This window comes from Malaclemys terrapin, chromosome 8 (assembly GCF_027887155.1).
Source record: "Malaclemys terrapin pileata isolate rMalTer1 chromosome 8, rMalTer1.hap1, whole genome shotgun sequence".
In the NCBI taxonomy this organism is placed as follows: domain Eukaryota; kingdom Metazoa; phylum Chordata; order Testudines; family Emydidae; genus Malaclemys; species Malaclemys terrapin.
The window spans coordinates 22,895,009-22,910,252 of record NC_071512.1 but is presented as its reverse complement, the minus strand read 5'-3'; the positions used below and the strand labels follow the sequence as shown (position 1 = coordinate 22,910,252).

The 15,244-nt window shown below is 42.8% G+C and overlaps 1 protein-coding gene across 2 annotated transcripts in view; it reads right to left on the bottom strand.

Annotated features, from left to right (window-relative positions):
• Window positions 1–15,244, bottom strand: part of LOC128842014 (alpha-1B adrenergic receptor-like) — a 99,319-nt gene that overhangs the window by 62,268 nt on the left and 21,807 nt on the right. Inside the window, exon 2 of one of the 2 annotated variants that reach the window (XM_054037637.1) lies at window positions 12,510–14,832. The exons of the other annotated variant lie outside the window; for it this stretch is intronic. Coding sequence (XP_053893612.1) covers window positions 14,264–14,832 — 569 coding nt within the window. The 3' untranslated portion in view covers window positions 12,510–14,263. Of the gene's footprint in view, window positions 1–12,509; window positions 14,833–15,244 lie in introns of those variants that run through there. 2 annotated transcript variants of the gene reach the window in all.

The window sequence follows — 15,244 nt, the reverse complement described above, 5'->3', positions numbered from 1 at the left end:
CCTCCTCCCATGTGCATAGGAGGGAGAGAAGAAAAACAGCTTAGTTGAGACCCCTTTCCCAATTTGCGGTTATGGGTGGGGGGATTTTCTCATAAATCCCTCCCCTACATTTAGCAAGAAAGATAAAGATTCCCATGGCTCCACTCTCCTGAACCTGCTGATGAGCTAGAGGGGGTTTACAGCCAGGGCTTGCATGAGCCCCTTGTTAGCAGAAGTGATCTTTGGGTCCCAGGGAGGAGAATTTTAGCTTTCATTTTAAGAGAAAAGAAGTTTCTAGCCCTTTGCTTTGCGAGGATCCCAGAAAGCATAAATTGATCCTGAGGGTTGAAACAAACAAGCAGTTGCTGCACTAAGGAGACCTAAAGAGTAAAGATTGCTTTGCACACATTAACTTTGTGACACTCCGCAGGGGTACCCAGGGTAGTGAGTCACCTCACTACCACTTGCCCTTACCATGAGAGAGCCTTGTCTCTACCTGACAGGGGTCAGCTCCCTGCTAGCCCTGGCCACAGGCAGCACAAGTACACTCCCCTCTCAGCCTCTGCAGGCTCTGCTGTCCCTTTGCAGGCAAGCAATAGGCAAACACCAATCCCCCTGGAATGCGCAGGCCTTGATTCACTGGACATGCACAGTTTATCTGCACACCTGCTTACTAGTTTCACCTCAGGATCACCACCCTGCTTAACACACAGCCGTTAGATATATTTATAGTGAAAACAATAATAAATTTGTTATCAAAGAACAGAGATTCAAATGATACTGAATAAGAATATTGGAAATAAATGGTTATATATAAATCATAACTTGCTTTCTAGATCATAAGACATTCCCCGTCTCCTACAGGATAGCTTACCCCAAATCTTTTCCCCAGTGTTTTCAACCAAGATGGATGAGATCCTCTTTTCATAAGATCAAGCCCACTGGCAGCTTGTCTTCCTCTCTGCACTCCCACATCTACCAACCAGACCTTTGATCTTCACCTGAAAACAGGATCCCTCCCCACCATCACTGTTTACCTCCTCCTCTTAATTTTCTTGTGATGTCCCTGCAAGCTCTTTAGGGTTTTACTTAGTACGCTAATAGACTTCCATTGGGAGACACACAGTACACAACAATTAGCTAGGGAGATAAGTGGAGAAGTTTGTTTCAGGGCTTGCTGCCTTTGAGTGAGCTGCCTTGAAACATATAGGAAATTATATTCCTAAGGCCTTATAGTTCTTAAGGCCATATATATATATGTGTGTGTGTGTGTGTGTATATATATATATATTCTTACATATTATCTGCACATACATATCACAATGACTAGAGTGACCAATGTGACATATTTGCTATTATGACCAAGATCTGCACCTGCGGTGGCTCCACCCAGGCCAGCGCCCTAGGCTTCAAGGCGCACCGCAGCGGCCCTCCTACTCGTCGCAGCGTAGCCCCCGTGGCTCTCATTGCCGCCTTCAGAACGGCACTCGCCTATCTCTTAGGACCGACTGATCCATGTCCAACTGCTGTTCACATGGAACCCTTCTCCACTTCGGCCTTCAAAGTTCTCGTTTGAATATTTGCTACTACCACCAAGATCTGACACAGGCTTTCTTTAGAGACCTGACATGACATTCTTTGGTGGACTAGTATGTAGACACCAGACCAAGGGGTTCCCATGTATCTTTGTGCCCTCTGCCAGGTGGCACAAAGAGGTCCCTGGGTCACACATTTTTATGTAAAAGGAGTCAGTAAAGTTTCGGGGGGATCCCAGAACCATCTTACTAGTCCTCCTGCTAATTCTGAGGCCAGCTTGATGCAGAGTGCTGTGATAATGGCAGACAGGAGTGAGTGGTGGCAAAAACTCATTTCCTAGGAATTCTAAGGCCAACCCTGCCACTTTACATTTTTAGCTCTTCCCGAGACTATCAAAGAGCCAGTTGCTAATCACTCAGGAAGCTACCACACCACAGGTTCACTGTTATGGCCACAATGCTTCTCCAAGGGGAATGCCCCTTCTGGGACCCCTACCAGTGCCGCTAAGAGCTCAAACTAGATGCACCAGGCAGTCACTCCTACATGCTTTCTGGCCACTCCAGCAGTGCACAAGGAGGAAAGGGACAGATGCTGGGGCCGAGCTGCCTCAGCACTGCATGTGAGTCTGGCAGTCCTTCTCTCTCTCCTTGTTGGTGCCACTTGCAGCTTGAATTGTTGTTGATGGCAGACAGCCTGGAAGAACCCTTTGCCCCTTTGCATTCCAACCCCCTATGACAACACAGGGGAAACCCATTCCTCCTTGCCCCCTCATCCTAGCCAGGGAGACCCATCCCCTTGGTCCCCCCCACCCCAAGCTAAGGGAGCTCATCAACATTCAGGAGAGAAATGTCCACCACAAGAACCAAATGGGATCTCAGTCCTCAAATGACCAATTCACCCTCCATCAGAGGAGACCTGTTCACCAGCTGGCTGACCATCCCACAGCCAGAGGCCGCTCTAAACTCTCATTAGCTGCCTAATTATGGATGTAGATGCCTGTCTTTAGGCACCCAAGTTTCATAGTGTTGACCTGAACCTCGGTCTGGCTCATTTTCCCTGTACTATACCAATACCTGACAGAGGTGTTCTGAGTATCAATCATTTAATGTTTGGAGAGTACTTAGAAAATGCATAGACATGCCATGTATTATTATTTTCAAACATAGGAGCCGTAACAGGACATCCATATTCCTGAGATTATAGAGCATCACTTATCAGCTTTCACCTCTAAATCTTGCCCACTTCAGATGTAGCACGTTTCTGCTTCAATAAGCCTTTTAGAATCCTTTGTTCTGCTAGGTAGAAATGTATGAAAAGCTGAAGCTTTTTTATATCCAAAAACGGAAACTTGTTGGAGTTTGTTTAATCTACTCAATCCTAAGGGATTCTTCCGAGCAATGATGTTTGTTTAACTGAACACTTGTTGAAGAAATCAAGAACATGTGATCCTATGCAAGTGAATGTGTTTGGATAATAAGGGCCAGATTGTAGAGCCCTTAACTCATGTTTGTGATCGCCTACTCACTGACATAAGTGGGACTGCTCCCATGAGTAAGTGCTCACAATGCTCCGCTGTCAGTGACACTCTAATGGGAACAAACTTCTTGAGCCAGTGCTCAAATTGGGGAGGTGGAATGGAAGGATGATGCTATTTCTCCACAAAGCGATTTGATTGTATGCTCCAATTTTTTCCAGTGTATCCCTTTCTTTTTTTTCCTCCAAAAGTTTTTTTTTCCTTTTACAAACTGGTAGCTTGCAGAGTATGGGCTAGTCTGGCGTAAGCAACCAATTTGAGCATTATACAGAGTACTAAAAATACTGATGTTCATGCTGGGCTGATTCAGTTTTTCCCATCTGATGTTGAAAGAAGCATAGGAAAAAATTACTTGAAAGTATGTAGGCTTTTTTTGTTTGTTTTTTCTTTTAATTCCCTGCTTTACAGGTTACCCACAAATAGAGAAAAAATGGATTTGTGCCCTCTTTATGGTGTCTAAAAAGTTTTTGTAAATGTATTTTTTCCTACTTCCTTTTAACATTAAAAAATCAGTTGTTGTCTACCTTAGAAGACTCTGTTGTGACGTGAGAGCTGAAGAAGTTAGGACATCAAAAAATACAGAAAAGTGAATGTTGAGCAGCGAGAGGGAAGGGGAATTTTAGTCAGATTACTTAAAACACTTTGCTTTTTCATTTTTTTAACAGCTGTTTTACACGAATACCTATCTAACATTTGGGAGAAAAGGAATTCTATCTTGCTTCTTAGATTAAGGGAACTCACATTATTAATCTCTGAGACCTCTAAGAAGTTCTCCAGCAACACCAGAGATCATCAGAGTTAACGCTCCTGATGTTCCAAGATAAAAAAATCATAAACAAAAAAAAGCATCAAATAATTTAAAAACATTCTTTGCAGACCATGTAGTTTGAAAATCTCACTCTGACTTTTCTAATACAGAATGAGTACAGAGGCTCAAACTATGATGTGTGAAATCCCCCAAACTCAGCAGAATTAAAATATTTTTTGTGCTATTATTTGGAATATGGGTGAAATGTGGGCCCAGTAGGTGGCACCATTGCATCTTAAATACCAGCAGCTGCAATCACCTCATATAGATCCTAATATGCTCCCATTAGAGTCAATGACAAAACTCCCACTGATTTCAGGAGTGCAGGATCAGGCCCTTAACTAGCTCAAAGAAAAGGATCAAGTTGTAGCATGACCACCCATGCCACCAGGTCTTCTGCTAAACTTAGCACTGTGATTTTTCCCCCTATTGGATCCTCAAAGCGTGGAAATCAAAGTTTCGACGCATCAAGCTAAGAACAAAGAAATAATTACTATTTTCAAGAGGTCATATAAAGTTCAGATTCTTTGCTAAAGTAAAACATTTGCACACTTGTCTCAGTGGATTCAGATTATTGGGCTTCCCAATGAATGTTTGAAAGGAAATATTGAAAGAGCAAATTAAAGCCTTTTAAATCTATATAATAAAATTTTGACTATATCCACTTTCCAATTTTCACTGAATAAAGGAATGAGTTTTTTACCTTATTAATTTCTAACATTAACTCCTTTTGTTTCTTCATAACTTTTTATTGGGATTTTAGAGGACGAACCTGGAAATGAACAGGCTGAGGACATGTGCTGTTTTGTCTTTAATGACATATTTTGACACAAGAATTTTCATGAAAGGCACCAGACTTCCTCGGCTGATCCGTCCATGCTACTTTGCTGCTCTTAGAAAATGCCTGATCCAATACCCATCGAAGTCAACAGAAAGCCTCCCATTGTCTTCACCGGACTTTGGATCAGGTTGAGATGATGTAAACGAAGGCTCCGAGCTATGTCGAGTCATGTTTTTCTTTGCCTTCATTGTGTTCCTTACACACAATCAGTCCTAAATACGGGATCAGCTCCTTAGGTGGTGTAAATCAGCTTAACGCCATTGAATTCAATAGAACGATGCCGATTTATACCAGAGCAATATCAGGACCATAGTGTGTGGGTCACTTAGGACTTGCCATGAATCAAACCACTTTCTAGAGAAATAGCTTGCCCCAGCTGTGGGCAATACTTGCTACTTCAGAAGATACTAATCTGCCGTCCCCCAAACAAACCCACAAACCAGCCAACCTAAAACCCTAATGTATTTAGTCCAGCAGTTCCCAAGCTCTGGTCTGTGGACCACCTCCAGGTGGCCTGCAGAGAGCTGGCTGGTCACATGATGCTACTGCTGGAAGAAATGAAACAGATGGAAGGGGGGGCAAAAGTACAGAATGTGCTTGACAATCTTCTAAAAGGAAAACACACTTATTGGATTAAAGGCAGCTAAAATACACTGGTTATTTATGGTGATTATTCCATGCAATCAGTTTCTGCAGAGATGTTATGCCATCATGCAGGGGAGGAAATGCAGCGTGTACAACAAGGAATGGGAAGGGAGGCAACCATCAGAAAATCTCTCTATTCAGATGTACCCCATGCTATGAAAATATTTGAACACCCCTGAAAGCTCAGAGGCGGAGCAAACACACTTAAAATTCCAGCAGCAACAACCTTAAAGTCTGGCAGCCAATTCACAAGGCGAGAAGCCCCCTGTCCAAACCCCTCTAGAGCCTGCCAACTCCTGTCAATGTGTCTCTACATTCTGTTTGTCTCATAACCTTCCCTCTGAGGTCTCAGTACATGCAAAAAATACTGAGAACCTTCATAAAGGGGTGTTTGTGTGTGTGTGTGTGTGTGTGGAGAGGGGTTGTCATGTGAAATTCATGTCTTGGGGGTGAGCCCTCCATGAAGAGGACCCCAATGCCCTGCCATTCCTTGCTCCAGTGGTGTCCCTGGCAGGAAGCCTTGCTGAGTTACATAGGGGTTAATCCCCAGCTGTTGTGCAGAGGCTGTTCAGGGAAGCCCTCCTAGCCAGAAGCTAATTAGATGCAGTTGCACCTATTGAGGCTCACCAGCTTCAAAGAAGGATGTGTTCCTCTCAGAGGCTAAACTCACACCTACCCCTTACTCCTGCTTAGAAATCAGGGCAGCGAGCTGTGGGAAAAACAAACACAGGAAATACTCTTTATCACTTGTACTGGGGCTGGGCTGGGATGAGTTTACAGCTTTTAAAATTACATGAATGGAATATGCAGCTAGAGGCTTCTGCCAAATTAGATTAACCATGAGATTTGACTACTCCTATTATTTGAGTTTACATGTAACAATTATTGTTAGTGATCATAAAATTATCTAGCCCATTAAAACAAAAAACAGCCACAGTTTTTGCCTCCTTTCAATTCTGCAGCTGTAAGTCCCCTGGCCTGTTATAAATTCCATTTGTGTACACCCAAAAGCATTTTCAATTTGCAGAGATAGATTGTCATCCTAGTCGTGATAGAGATCATGTTTCTCTTTTGTGTGGATTTTAGACCTGTGCCCGTACTGGTACTGGCTGTGAAAGCTAAGTAGCTCAGATATGCAAATGATTGTTCTGGAATTCCCCAGCTCCAGGAATAAACTACCAATGTAAAATTAACATGAGGCTGCTATTTTATTATAGTCAAAAGAAAACATTCATTAGTGGATGAGTGGAAAAAATTAAAACTTCAATCACATTTTCTTTCAGCTAAAAGTTTTAATCAAACTGCACACCCAAGTGGAATGGACAGTTCCTGAGACTGGGAGCTTTTCAAGCAAAAGTCAATAAATTACAAGTGAATGTAAATAAAATCTAACTCTATTCCCCTACAACAAAGGAGAACATAAAAAATGCAGACACGTCTGCAAACACCACAGCAACACAAGTTGACATAATGTCCTTGCTTTAGGCTACCAAGAGATCCTATGGTTATTACTAACCTCAGCATTGCAGGTAAACAATGTCTAAAAATACACCCAAGCTAATGAATGATACATTTTTTCACAAGCACATTCATCAAAGTATCTGGCCAGGGTAATAGAAAACTTGATTCAGACAAATAAAAGTTTGAGGCAATTAATATCATACTGTTGTCACAAGGGTGAATTGAACTGACAGAAAAATTAGGTTAACCTCATCTATATAATTTATACTCAGTCTTTATAGTTATCAATTCTGCAAACACATGCTTAATTTTATGCACTTGAGTAGTGTTTAAAATTAAACATGGCGTAAATGTTTGCAGGATCGGTACCTGAATCTTCAAAGCACTCTGCAAACATTAACTCATCCTTCCTCATACCAGCTTTGGGAGATAAACATTCTTGTCTCCATTTTTCGGATGAAGAGCTGAGGCAGAGGTCAGAGCCAGGATTAGAAGTCAGTAAATTCCTGATGCCAAGACCCTGCTTGGACTAGCTAGACTATGCCTCTTTCTTGTGTAGAACTCTTTCTCTTGTTCTCATAAAATATTACAATTACATATAGATCTGCCCATAGATACTGAGATGATGGGTGCCTTTCAAAGGCCATACATGTCGCCAGCTGGTTGATGCAAGAGTCTCTGTAGAGGCCAAAGGAAAAGAAAAGGCCATAGATTTCCATCCTTATTGACAACAAAAGTCATGATTATTATTTTTTCCTGATTGCTGCACTTACACAGGGAAATTATTTCCCTGTTTCAGAGATGGAGTCAGAAATGGCAGATCCCTAGAGACTCATGGGTATTTTTAGATTTGTATGTATATGGAAACTTAAGTAGGAAATAATAGCTAGAGAAAAACTTCAGTGATTCAGAAAATATGTCCATAGCACCAAATACATCCCCTTCTTACATATTTATGGCATACTGGCTGAGAAGTTGGCTGCAGTGAGTGGATAAAAAGGTTCAAAACCAGCCGTGTGGTTTTGCTTTCTTATGTGAGCCTTTGGAAGTTTTCTCCCTTTCTTGACATACTTGCTGAGTTCTCTAACAATGTATTCAACTGTTGTGAGGAAAGCATAAGATAAATTAATTGACAAAGGAAAAAAAATATGTGGATAACTAAAGAAGCTTGTAGAGTACTGGTCTTAAACCACCATATGAAACAGGAGGAAATGTGAGTTTCAGGGTTAATAAATCCATGAACCTTGGCTGCATGAATGGAAAAGAAACCCAAGACATGTGCTAACATCCACATATTCCACTGCAGAGTGGTGTCAGTAAGAATCCCAGAAAGCTTGGCTCCTTTGAGAATTGCCTACAGGTGGCATTTGTGAGCAGACATTGTGGGGTTTATTCTGTTGATGAACTCACATAAGTCTCAGGCTATGTCTATAGTGGCAATTGAACAACAAAACTTTTTTCGTTAGCTACCCCACCCCTGAAAGACAAAAGTTTTGCCATGACAAGTGCCAGTGTAAACAGTGTTTTGTTAGCAGGAGCGGTCTCCTGCCAACAATGCAAATACTGCTCGTTGTGGGTGGAAGTTTTTGGTTGTCAGGAGAGCTGACAAACAGCGGCTACACTGCGCCACTTTTGGCAGCACGGCTGTAGCGACACAAAAGCTGTGTAGTGTAGACATAGCCTTAGTAATCTGCATGGACTTCAGAGGCAGAAGACATACTGGAAATGTCCAATATATTCCATTACCTCAACTGCAGAAACACTTACTTTCAGTAGCATAGACTCAGATCCTCAAACCTATGTAGGTACTAACTCCCAATGATTTCCGTGGGAGTTAGATGCCTAAATGCCTTTGAGGAGCTGAGCCTTTTTCCTCCTGACTTAGGGCCATTCTCATCCCACTTACACTGGAGTAAATCAGCAGTAAATCCACTGAATGGCAAGATGTTGCCTTGTTTGGTACTCACTGCTACACCTCCGCAGCATATATTTTAACTCTGGACCGAAATCTTGACCAACAGTGATTCCTGCTCTGAACAAGCTTAACCTGGGTTGCCTTCAGTTAGTCACACACACATCACCATGACTTTCCTTTTCCAAAACTGGAACTGGAGACCTTTATTGTAGACACAGCTCCTCCTGGCAAAAAATCCCCTTTGGTTGCAAACCATCCACCATGTTAACTAAAGGACAAGTTGTACCATAAAAGAGAATCAAAGGACTACATTTTGCCCTCATTTTATGCCTGTGCAACCCCACTGACACCAATGAGAACTGTAAATGCATACCTGAGGGCAGAATTAAGCTCAAAGTCTTCCTGCTATGGGTCTTGGGGAAGGGAAGGGATAGCTAGAGAGAAGGCAAGCAGGGAAGAAAAGGAAGAAAGAGGTGCAGGAGATTTAATCTCTTTGTTCACAGGAGGTCAGAGACAGAGCAAACACACTTAAAATTCCAGCAGCAACAACCTTAAAGTCTGGCAGCCAATTCACAAGGAGAGGAGCTCCCTGTCCAAACCCTTCCAGAGGTTAAAGGTTCCAGTGAACATTTTTTCTTGTTGCTCCACCCCTCAGCCATCTGCAAACATTTTTTTCTCTGCATTAGAGTGATTCTAAAAATGACGTGATGGGCCTTCAGGGTAGTTGAGGCATAATTACCATCTCGTCAAATCTGCTTCATTCAAAGGCTAAAATGACCTTTCTTCCTAACTGTCTGCCCTGCAAACTCAGCCTGGATTTGAAAGTTGAGTTGGATTCTCTCCGTCTTGTGTGTTGTCACCACCAGGCCATCTCTGCCTCATTACATCTACCCAGCCCCATCATCTCCTGAGCAGTTTGGAACTAAGTGAGCAATTCCGTTGATGCACAAGCCAGCATAGAATCCAGCTCGCTCTCTCAGAGCTAGTTGGTTGTGAGCTACAGGAGCCACTACCTCAGAACATTCCTTTTTATCCAGTGTAATTTGATGCTTATTTACCCCAGATGGAGATCTACTCCAATGACTCTGAATGCACCCAGAGAGCATTGCTGTAGCGTAAGGAAGTACTAGTTTCACATGCAAAGAGTCCTGTGGCACCTTATAGACTAACAGACGTATTGGAGCATGAGCTTTGCTGACGATGCTCTACCTTGACTAATTTTTCACCAAAAGAAAGAAGCAGCAATGGAGGGAGGACTTAACAGAGGGAAGATAGAGAGATGTGCAGGACCTCATTTGGGCAGGACTTGATTGGATGCAGATTTGGAAAGATTCTACTGGTACAATAAAGAGATTAGAGTAGATTTCCTCTGAGAAAGGATATGGAGCTTCTGGCCATAAGCTCAAACCCAACCCAGGGCAGCAGTGACAGGAATGTAATCATGATAGATATTCCTCCTGCAGGTCTCCCTACTTTCCTTCATAGGTGGCACAAATGGATGCTCTCAAGTCCATTTTACAGTCTGAGTCCTTCACACTGGTCTTTACATTGTGTTTGGTAATGGGGTCTCAGATATGTGTTGATGCTGTGATTAGAGGTGAGGTGCTTCTCCCTGGCAGTCTGTCTGCAGGTTCGAACTGTGGCTTGGCACTACTTTACAGAAACCTCACATGTATGTGCAGGTTGCTTCCCAAAGGTGCCAGAGTGGCACCGGAGCTCCATGCAGAACCAAACCATGCGGCCCAAAATGAGACCCTCCTAAAAGGTGGACTTGGGGTTCTCATGAGATGAAAGGCAGGGAGCCTACAAGTGGGAAGCAGGAAGCTATGAAGAGGAGGATCATGAAATATCTAAAGGGAGGTCATGGGGAATCCAGAATGGCTGTAAAAAAAAAAAGAATGAGAGATGAATTGCAAAGAGATCTGAGGAATCCCCACATTTTGTGGAGGAACAGGGTGCCAAATATAGGAATTATAGGATAACAAATTATGAATCAAGCTAATGAGACATCACAATTTGTTGAAATAATGTCTTATTTACATGTCAAGTGTCACCTCACCTCATTGCTTCCATTGGCATTGTTTGCTTTCACACAGGTCCACTAAAGCTGTGGGATCAATCACTCTGTAATGCAGCCGATGTCATGGCAATAAGAGGTGAAGCTTTTGAACCACTTCTGAATGAGATGCTCCAGGCAAGGCCTGGCTTGCTGAATGCCTACAGTGGACTGTAGAGGAAATGTTTTACTTAGGGCATGTCTACATGCACAGTGCTGCAGCTGCACAGCTGTACTGATGCAGCTGCACCGCTGCAGTGTGTCTGGTGAAGAGATTAATAAAACCACCTCTGTGAACGGCAGAAACTATGTCAGCAGGAGAAGCTCTGCCGCCGACATAGCGCTGTGCACACGAGCGTGTATGTCAATGTAACTTATGTCGCTCATGGGGGTGGTTTATTCACATCCCTGAGCGGGATAAGTTATACCAGGGGTTCTCAAACTGGGAAGCGGGACCCCTCAGGGGGTCGCAAGGTTATTACATGGAGGGGTCTCAAGCTGTCAGCCTCCTCCCCAAACCCCACTTTGCATCCAGCATTTTCAATGGTTTTAAATATATAAAAAAGTGTTTTTCATTTATAAGGGGGGGTCGCACTCAGAGGCTAGCTATGTGAAAGGGGTCACCAGTACAAAATTTTGAGAACCACTGAGTTATACTGACATAAACTGTGGTGTAGACATAGCCTTAGAAAGTACAGTATACATTTACTTTTGGCTGGCTGTAACTGTTTGACATTTTTATTCCCATGCTGAATAAGTTAACTTTTCTCTTGTTATCTTCCCAGGTGGCAGGGATCCTAAAACAGAACGTCTCCTGGATTTTTGTTCCTCTTGGAAGGTGGTATCTCACCCGGCAAGCTGCCTCTGATGCGTTGGCTGTGATTATGAAATGGAGGATTTGGGGAGGTACTGGACAAATGGTATGGACTAATGTGAAGCTTAGTTAAGATTTCTTTGATCAGTCTGGGTTTCCTTCTCTGTTACTTGGAGAGAGATGGTTTTTCTGCACTAAAATGATCAAGATTCCCTTTTGTAAATTTGAAAAGCTAAATCGGCAGCGATGAATCTTTTCTTTGGATGTTGTAAGGAGTATCCAATGTATAAAAATGACAAGTGCTTATAGATCAGTCCAGCAAGGAGTGGCACAATATCAAATTTCAAGGCTTGCCACAGGTGACTACAGAAATCTCGTTAAAATGAAATACAATTATTTAAGGAGCTTGAATGATTATCAGGGATCAGACAGCTTTTGTTAAGAACCAAAAGTAATAAAAAGAAATGCCAGTCTTTCAAAGCTGCTTTGTTAAAGGCTTTAGAGGAGTGAAATGCTGGCTGTGCTGCGCCTTCTACCATCAGCTCTGAAAAGTTCTCCAAAGTTGATAGATGTTGTTTTAGTTTGGGTTTACACTGCATGACTCACCTGTTAAGCTAAACGTAGAAGGACACTATCAAATAGTTAGGCCCAAAATTCTGATCTGTAATCAACAATAATTTACAAAACCTAATGTGACTAGAAATGTTTTTAGAACATTTTCCCCCCGTGGGTCCCCTTCCAAAAATTAAAATGAAAACTTACACAAAAGAACCCCACACAGTCATCTGCACTGTGGGAAACTCAAAGAGAACAGGAATATCCTAGTGCAGCACAAGCGGAAAGCAAAATCGTCCAGTCTAGCTTCCTTTTCTGAGCGGAGTAGAATACAAAAAATAAATGAGCGGCAAAAAGAGTGGAAAGATTTTTAAAATCCTTTCTATTTTAATAAGCAGTGTCCCTTTAAGAGGAAATTGCAACTCAGTAGGAGCAGGATTGGGCCATTTAAACACAACAGGAGATTTGCCAATGACTTCAATGGGATCAGGATCAGACCCAAGGTACCGTACATTAAGTCTGTATATGTACTTATACGGCTCTCATCATTGTAGTATATGAGCATGTGATGACCTAGACACAAAACTTCTCTATCTTTGCTCACTGAGCTGGAGGATATTTGGCCCAACCACAGATCACATCCATCTTCATCAACCTAATGAGGGAATATACATATGCAATGAAACCAAGGGAAATGCTCTCATGGGAGTCAACATTGTAAAAACATCTGTTAAGTGTTTTCCGCACATCTGTTTATGGTTCAGCCTCTGTTTCAGTATTCACAAAAACATTGCTAAAATTCCTAATAAGGGAAGCCTCGGGTCAGAGGAAGGAGTAAAGACCAGTTGCCATGGTTTGTACCACTTTATGTAAAAATTCACAGTCGTTAGTTTCACGATTCACACTTAATTGAAAGAGATGAAAACAACTTCCAAACATGGGTTAAAACATATTTGAAGATGTCCTCAGAGATCCCCCAGTTATTACCATGTTATTGAGCTGAAGGATGCAAAGCAAAGTGGGACTCTCATATAACTGCATCCTTTTGATTTTTCCATTTCTGATTTCAGTGACAAAGCAAAAGTCACTAGAAATGCAATGTCACCTCCAAACACTGCCAAAAGCACCAAGTGGGTTTTACTGAAATCCAGCATATTTGCTCTCAGGCTGGATTATGTGGTTCCAGCGGTCAGTGCTCTTTTGTGCTATGTCTGCAAAGCTGTTTATGAAGGATCTGGAGTGATTTATGGGTTTTGCTTTGGAAACCAGACCCTTTGGTTGCCCGTAAGCTTAAAGGACAATTACTAATGTGCTGGCGCACGAATACTGAGCCCTGACCATTGCTGATGTTTTTAAGCTTTCAAAAAAATAACATGGTAAAAGATAGGGGAGTTTGGCCAAGTTGGTTCACTTCCATTTTTAACTCATCGCCAACTCATAACGCTACCCCAAAGGATATCAGTGGCTATGATGGGAGATCCCACCCCAGCCTGCGCGCACATGCACGAATGGGAGAGTGGGAAAGGAGGCTCTCCTGGAATGCCAATTGGATATTAATAAACAAAAGTGATGTATACATGTGAAGTTACTTTAATCTTTGACATTGTTTGTGGTTTCTAAAGTGCTAGCGTTCAGTGAAGTACACCAACAGGTAAGGTTTTTACAGACAAAACCAGAAGCAGCTGGTGGTACCCTGAAGAGGTACAAATAAAACCACACTTCCTCTTGATGATACACTCTCTCTCTCTCTCTCTACTTATATATACTTTCTATAGCTATGTGTGTTTGGCTACTCCACAGCCTTTCCATCAGAGCTGAATATTTGGCTGAGTGCACATCACTGTCTTTATAGGGCCCTTTCCTGCATTGTGCACAAATTTCTGCAGCATCTCTGGCAATCAACGTGGAGCACCGATCTCCCTGCAGTGGTGGGACTATGCCAATATTCTGACATTAGGCTGCCTGTTACTGCCATCCTGAATGAACTCCCTCCCGGCACCATGTCAAGAATGTCTAGATTGGGTGCAGGTTCGTGTCTTTGCCTGGGTTAAACACCAACCAACTTAATGTGTGCAGATGAGCCCAGAGTCCAGGCCCTCCTGCATCCAGGGAACAGCGTTTAGAATTCGCTCATTTCAACAGCCATTCTGCAGTCAGCTGTGCTGTTCAGTGTGTCACAGATGGTCTTGCAGCCCCCATTGGGCGAGGCTTGGCTGCCAGCAGCGATATGTCCATTGTGCTCTGTTGGGAGCTTGAAGGTGAAGAGGTGGCATGAGTCTTTTCGCCTGCTGCCTTCCTGTAGGGGGCCCAGGAAGGAGCTGGAGCTCTTCCACTCCTGGAACGTGTACATTTCCATGGGAGGGTGAGTGACTTTGCTCAGGTAACTGGGGCTCGGGTTGGCTGAGGATAATGTCCTCTGACTGCCGCTTAGGAAGCTCCTGCTGTCTTCCAACGAGTCCTTGCGGGAGCGTTCGAAGGAGCCTTGGTTCCAGTTCCTGTAGTTGTAGGCCCACCACCCCAGCCGCCTCCGCTGGTGGCACTGGCACTTCAGGATCCGTATAAAAGCCCTCTTGAACTCTTTGCTCGAGCAGGGGTAGATGATTGGGTTCAAGCAGCTGTTGAAGTAGCCAAGCCAAAAAATTATCTTGAAGATGGTTTCAGGTGGCTTCAAAGAAGAAAACATAGACCCTATCAGGGAAAAACAAGCAGAGAAAGCATCTGAGATAACTGGTCCTGACTGCCTTTAATAAAGAGAATAAGGTGAACCCATGATGTTCATGGACGATCCTGTGAGGATGCCTTTGTTAAAAAGTTATGTCACCCTTGCCACTTCAGTTAAAGTCAACTTGACATTCTTGATATTTCTAAGGTACAAAACCCACCCCCCAAAAAAACTCTTTTGGATAAAGAAGCCTGATTTTCTTTTTTCATCATGCAGCTACAAAAAGGTGCACAAATTCAATTTAAATCCCCTCCCCCCCAACCGCTGTATATTTATTTATTTATCTATTTATTTATATTGCAGTAGCACCTAAAGAATCAGGGCCCCAGTGTTGTTGGCACTGTAAAAAACACACAGAGATAGTTCCTACTGCAGAGA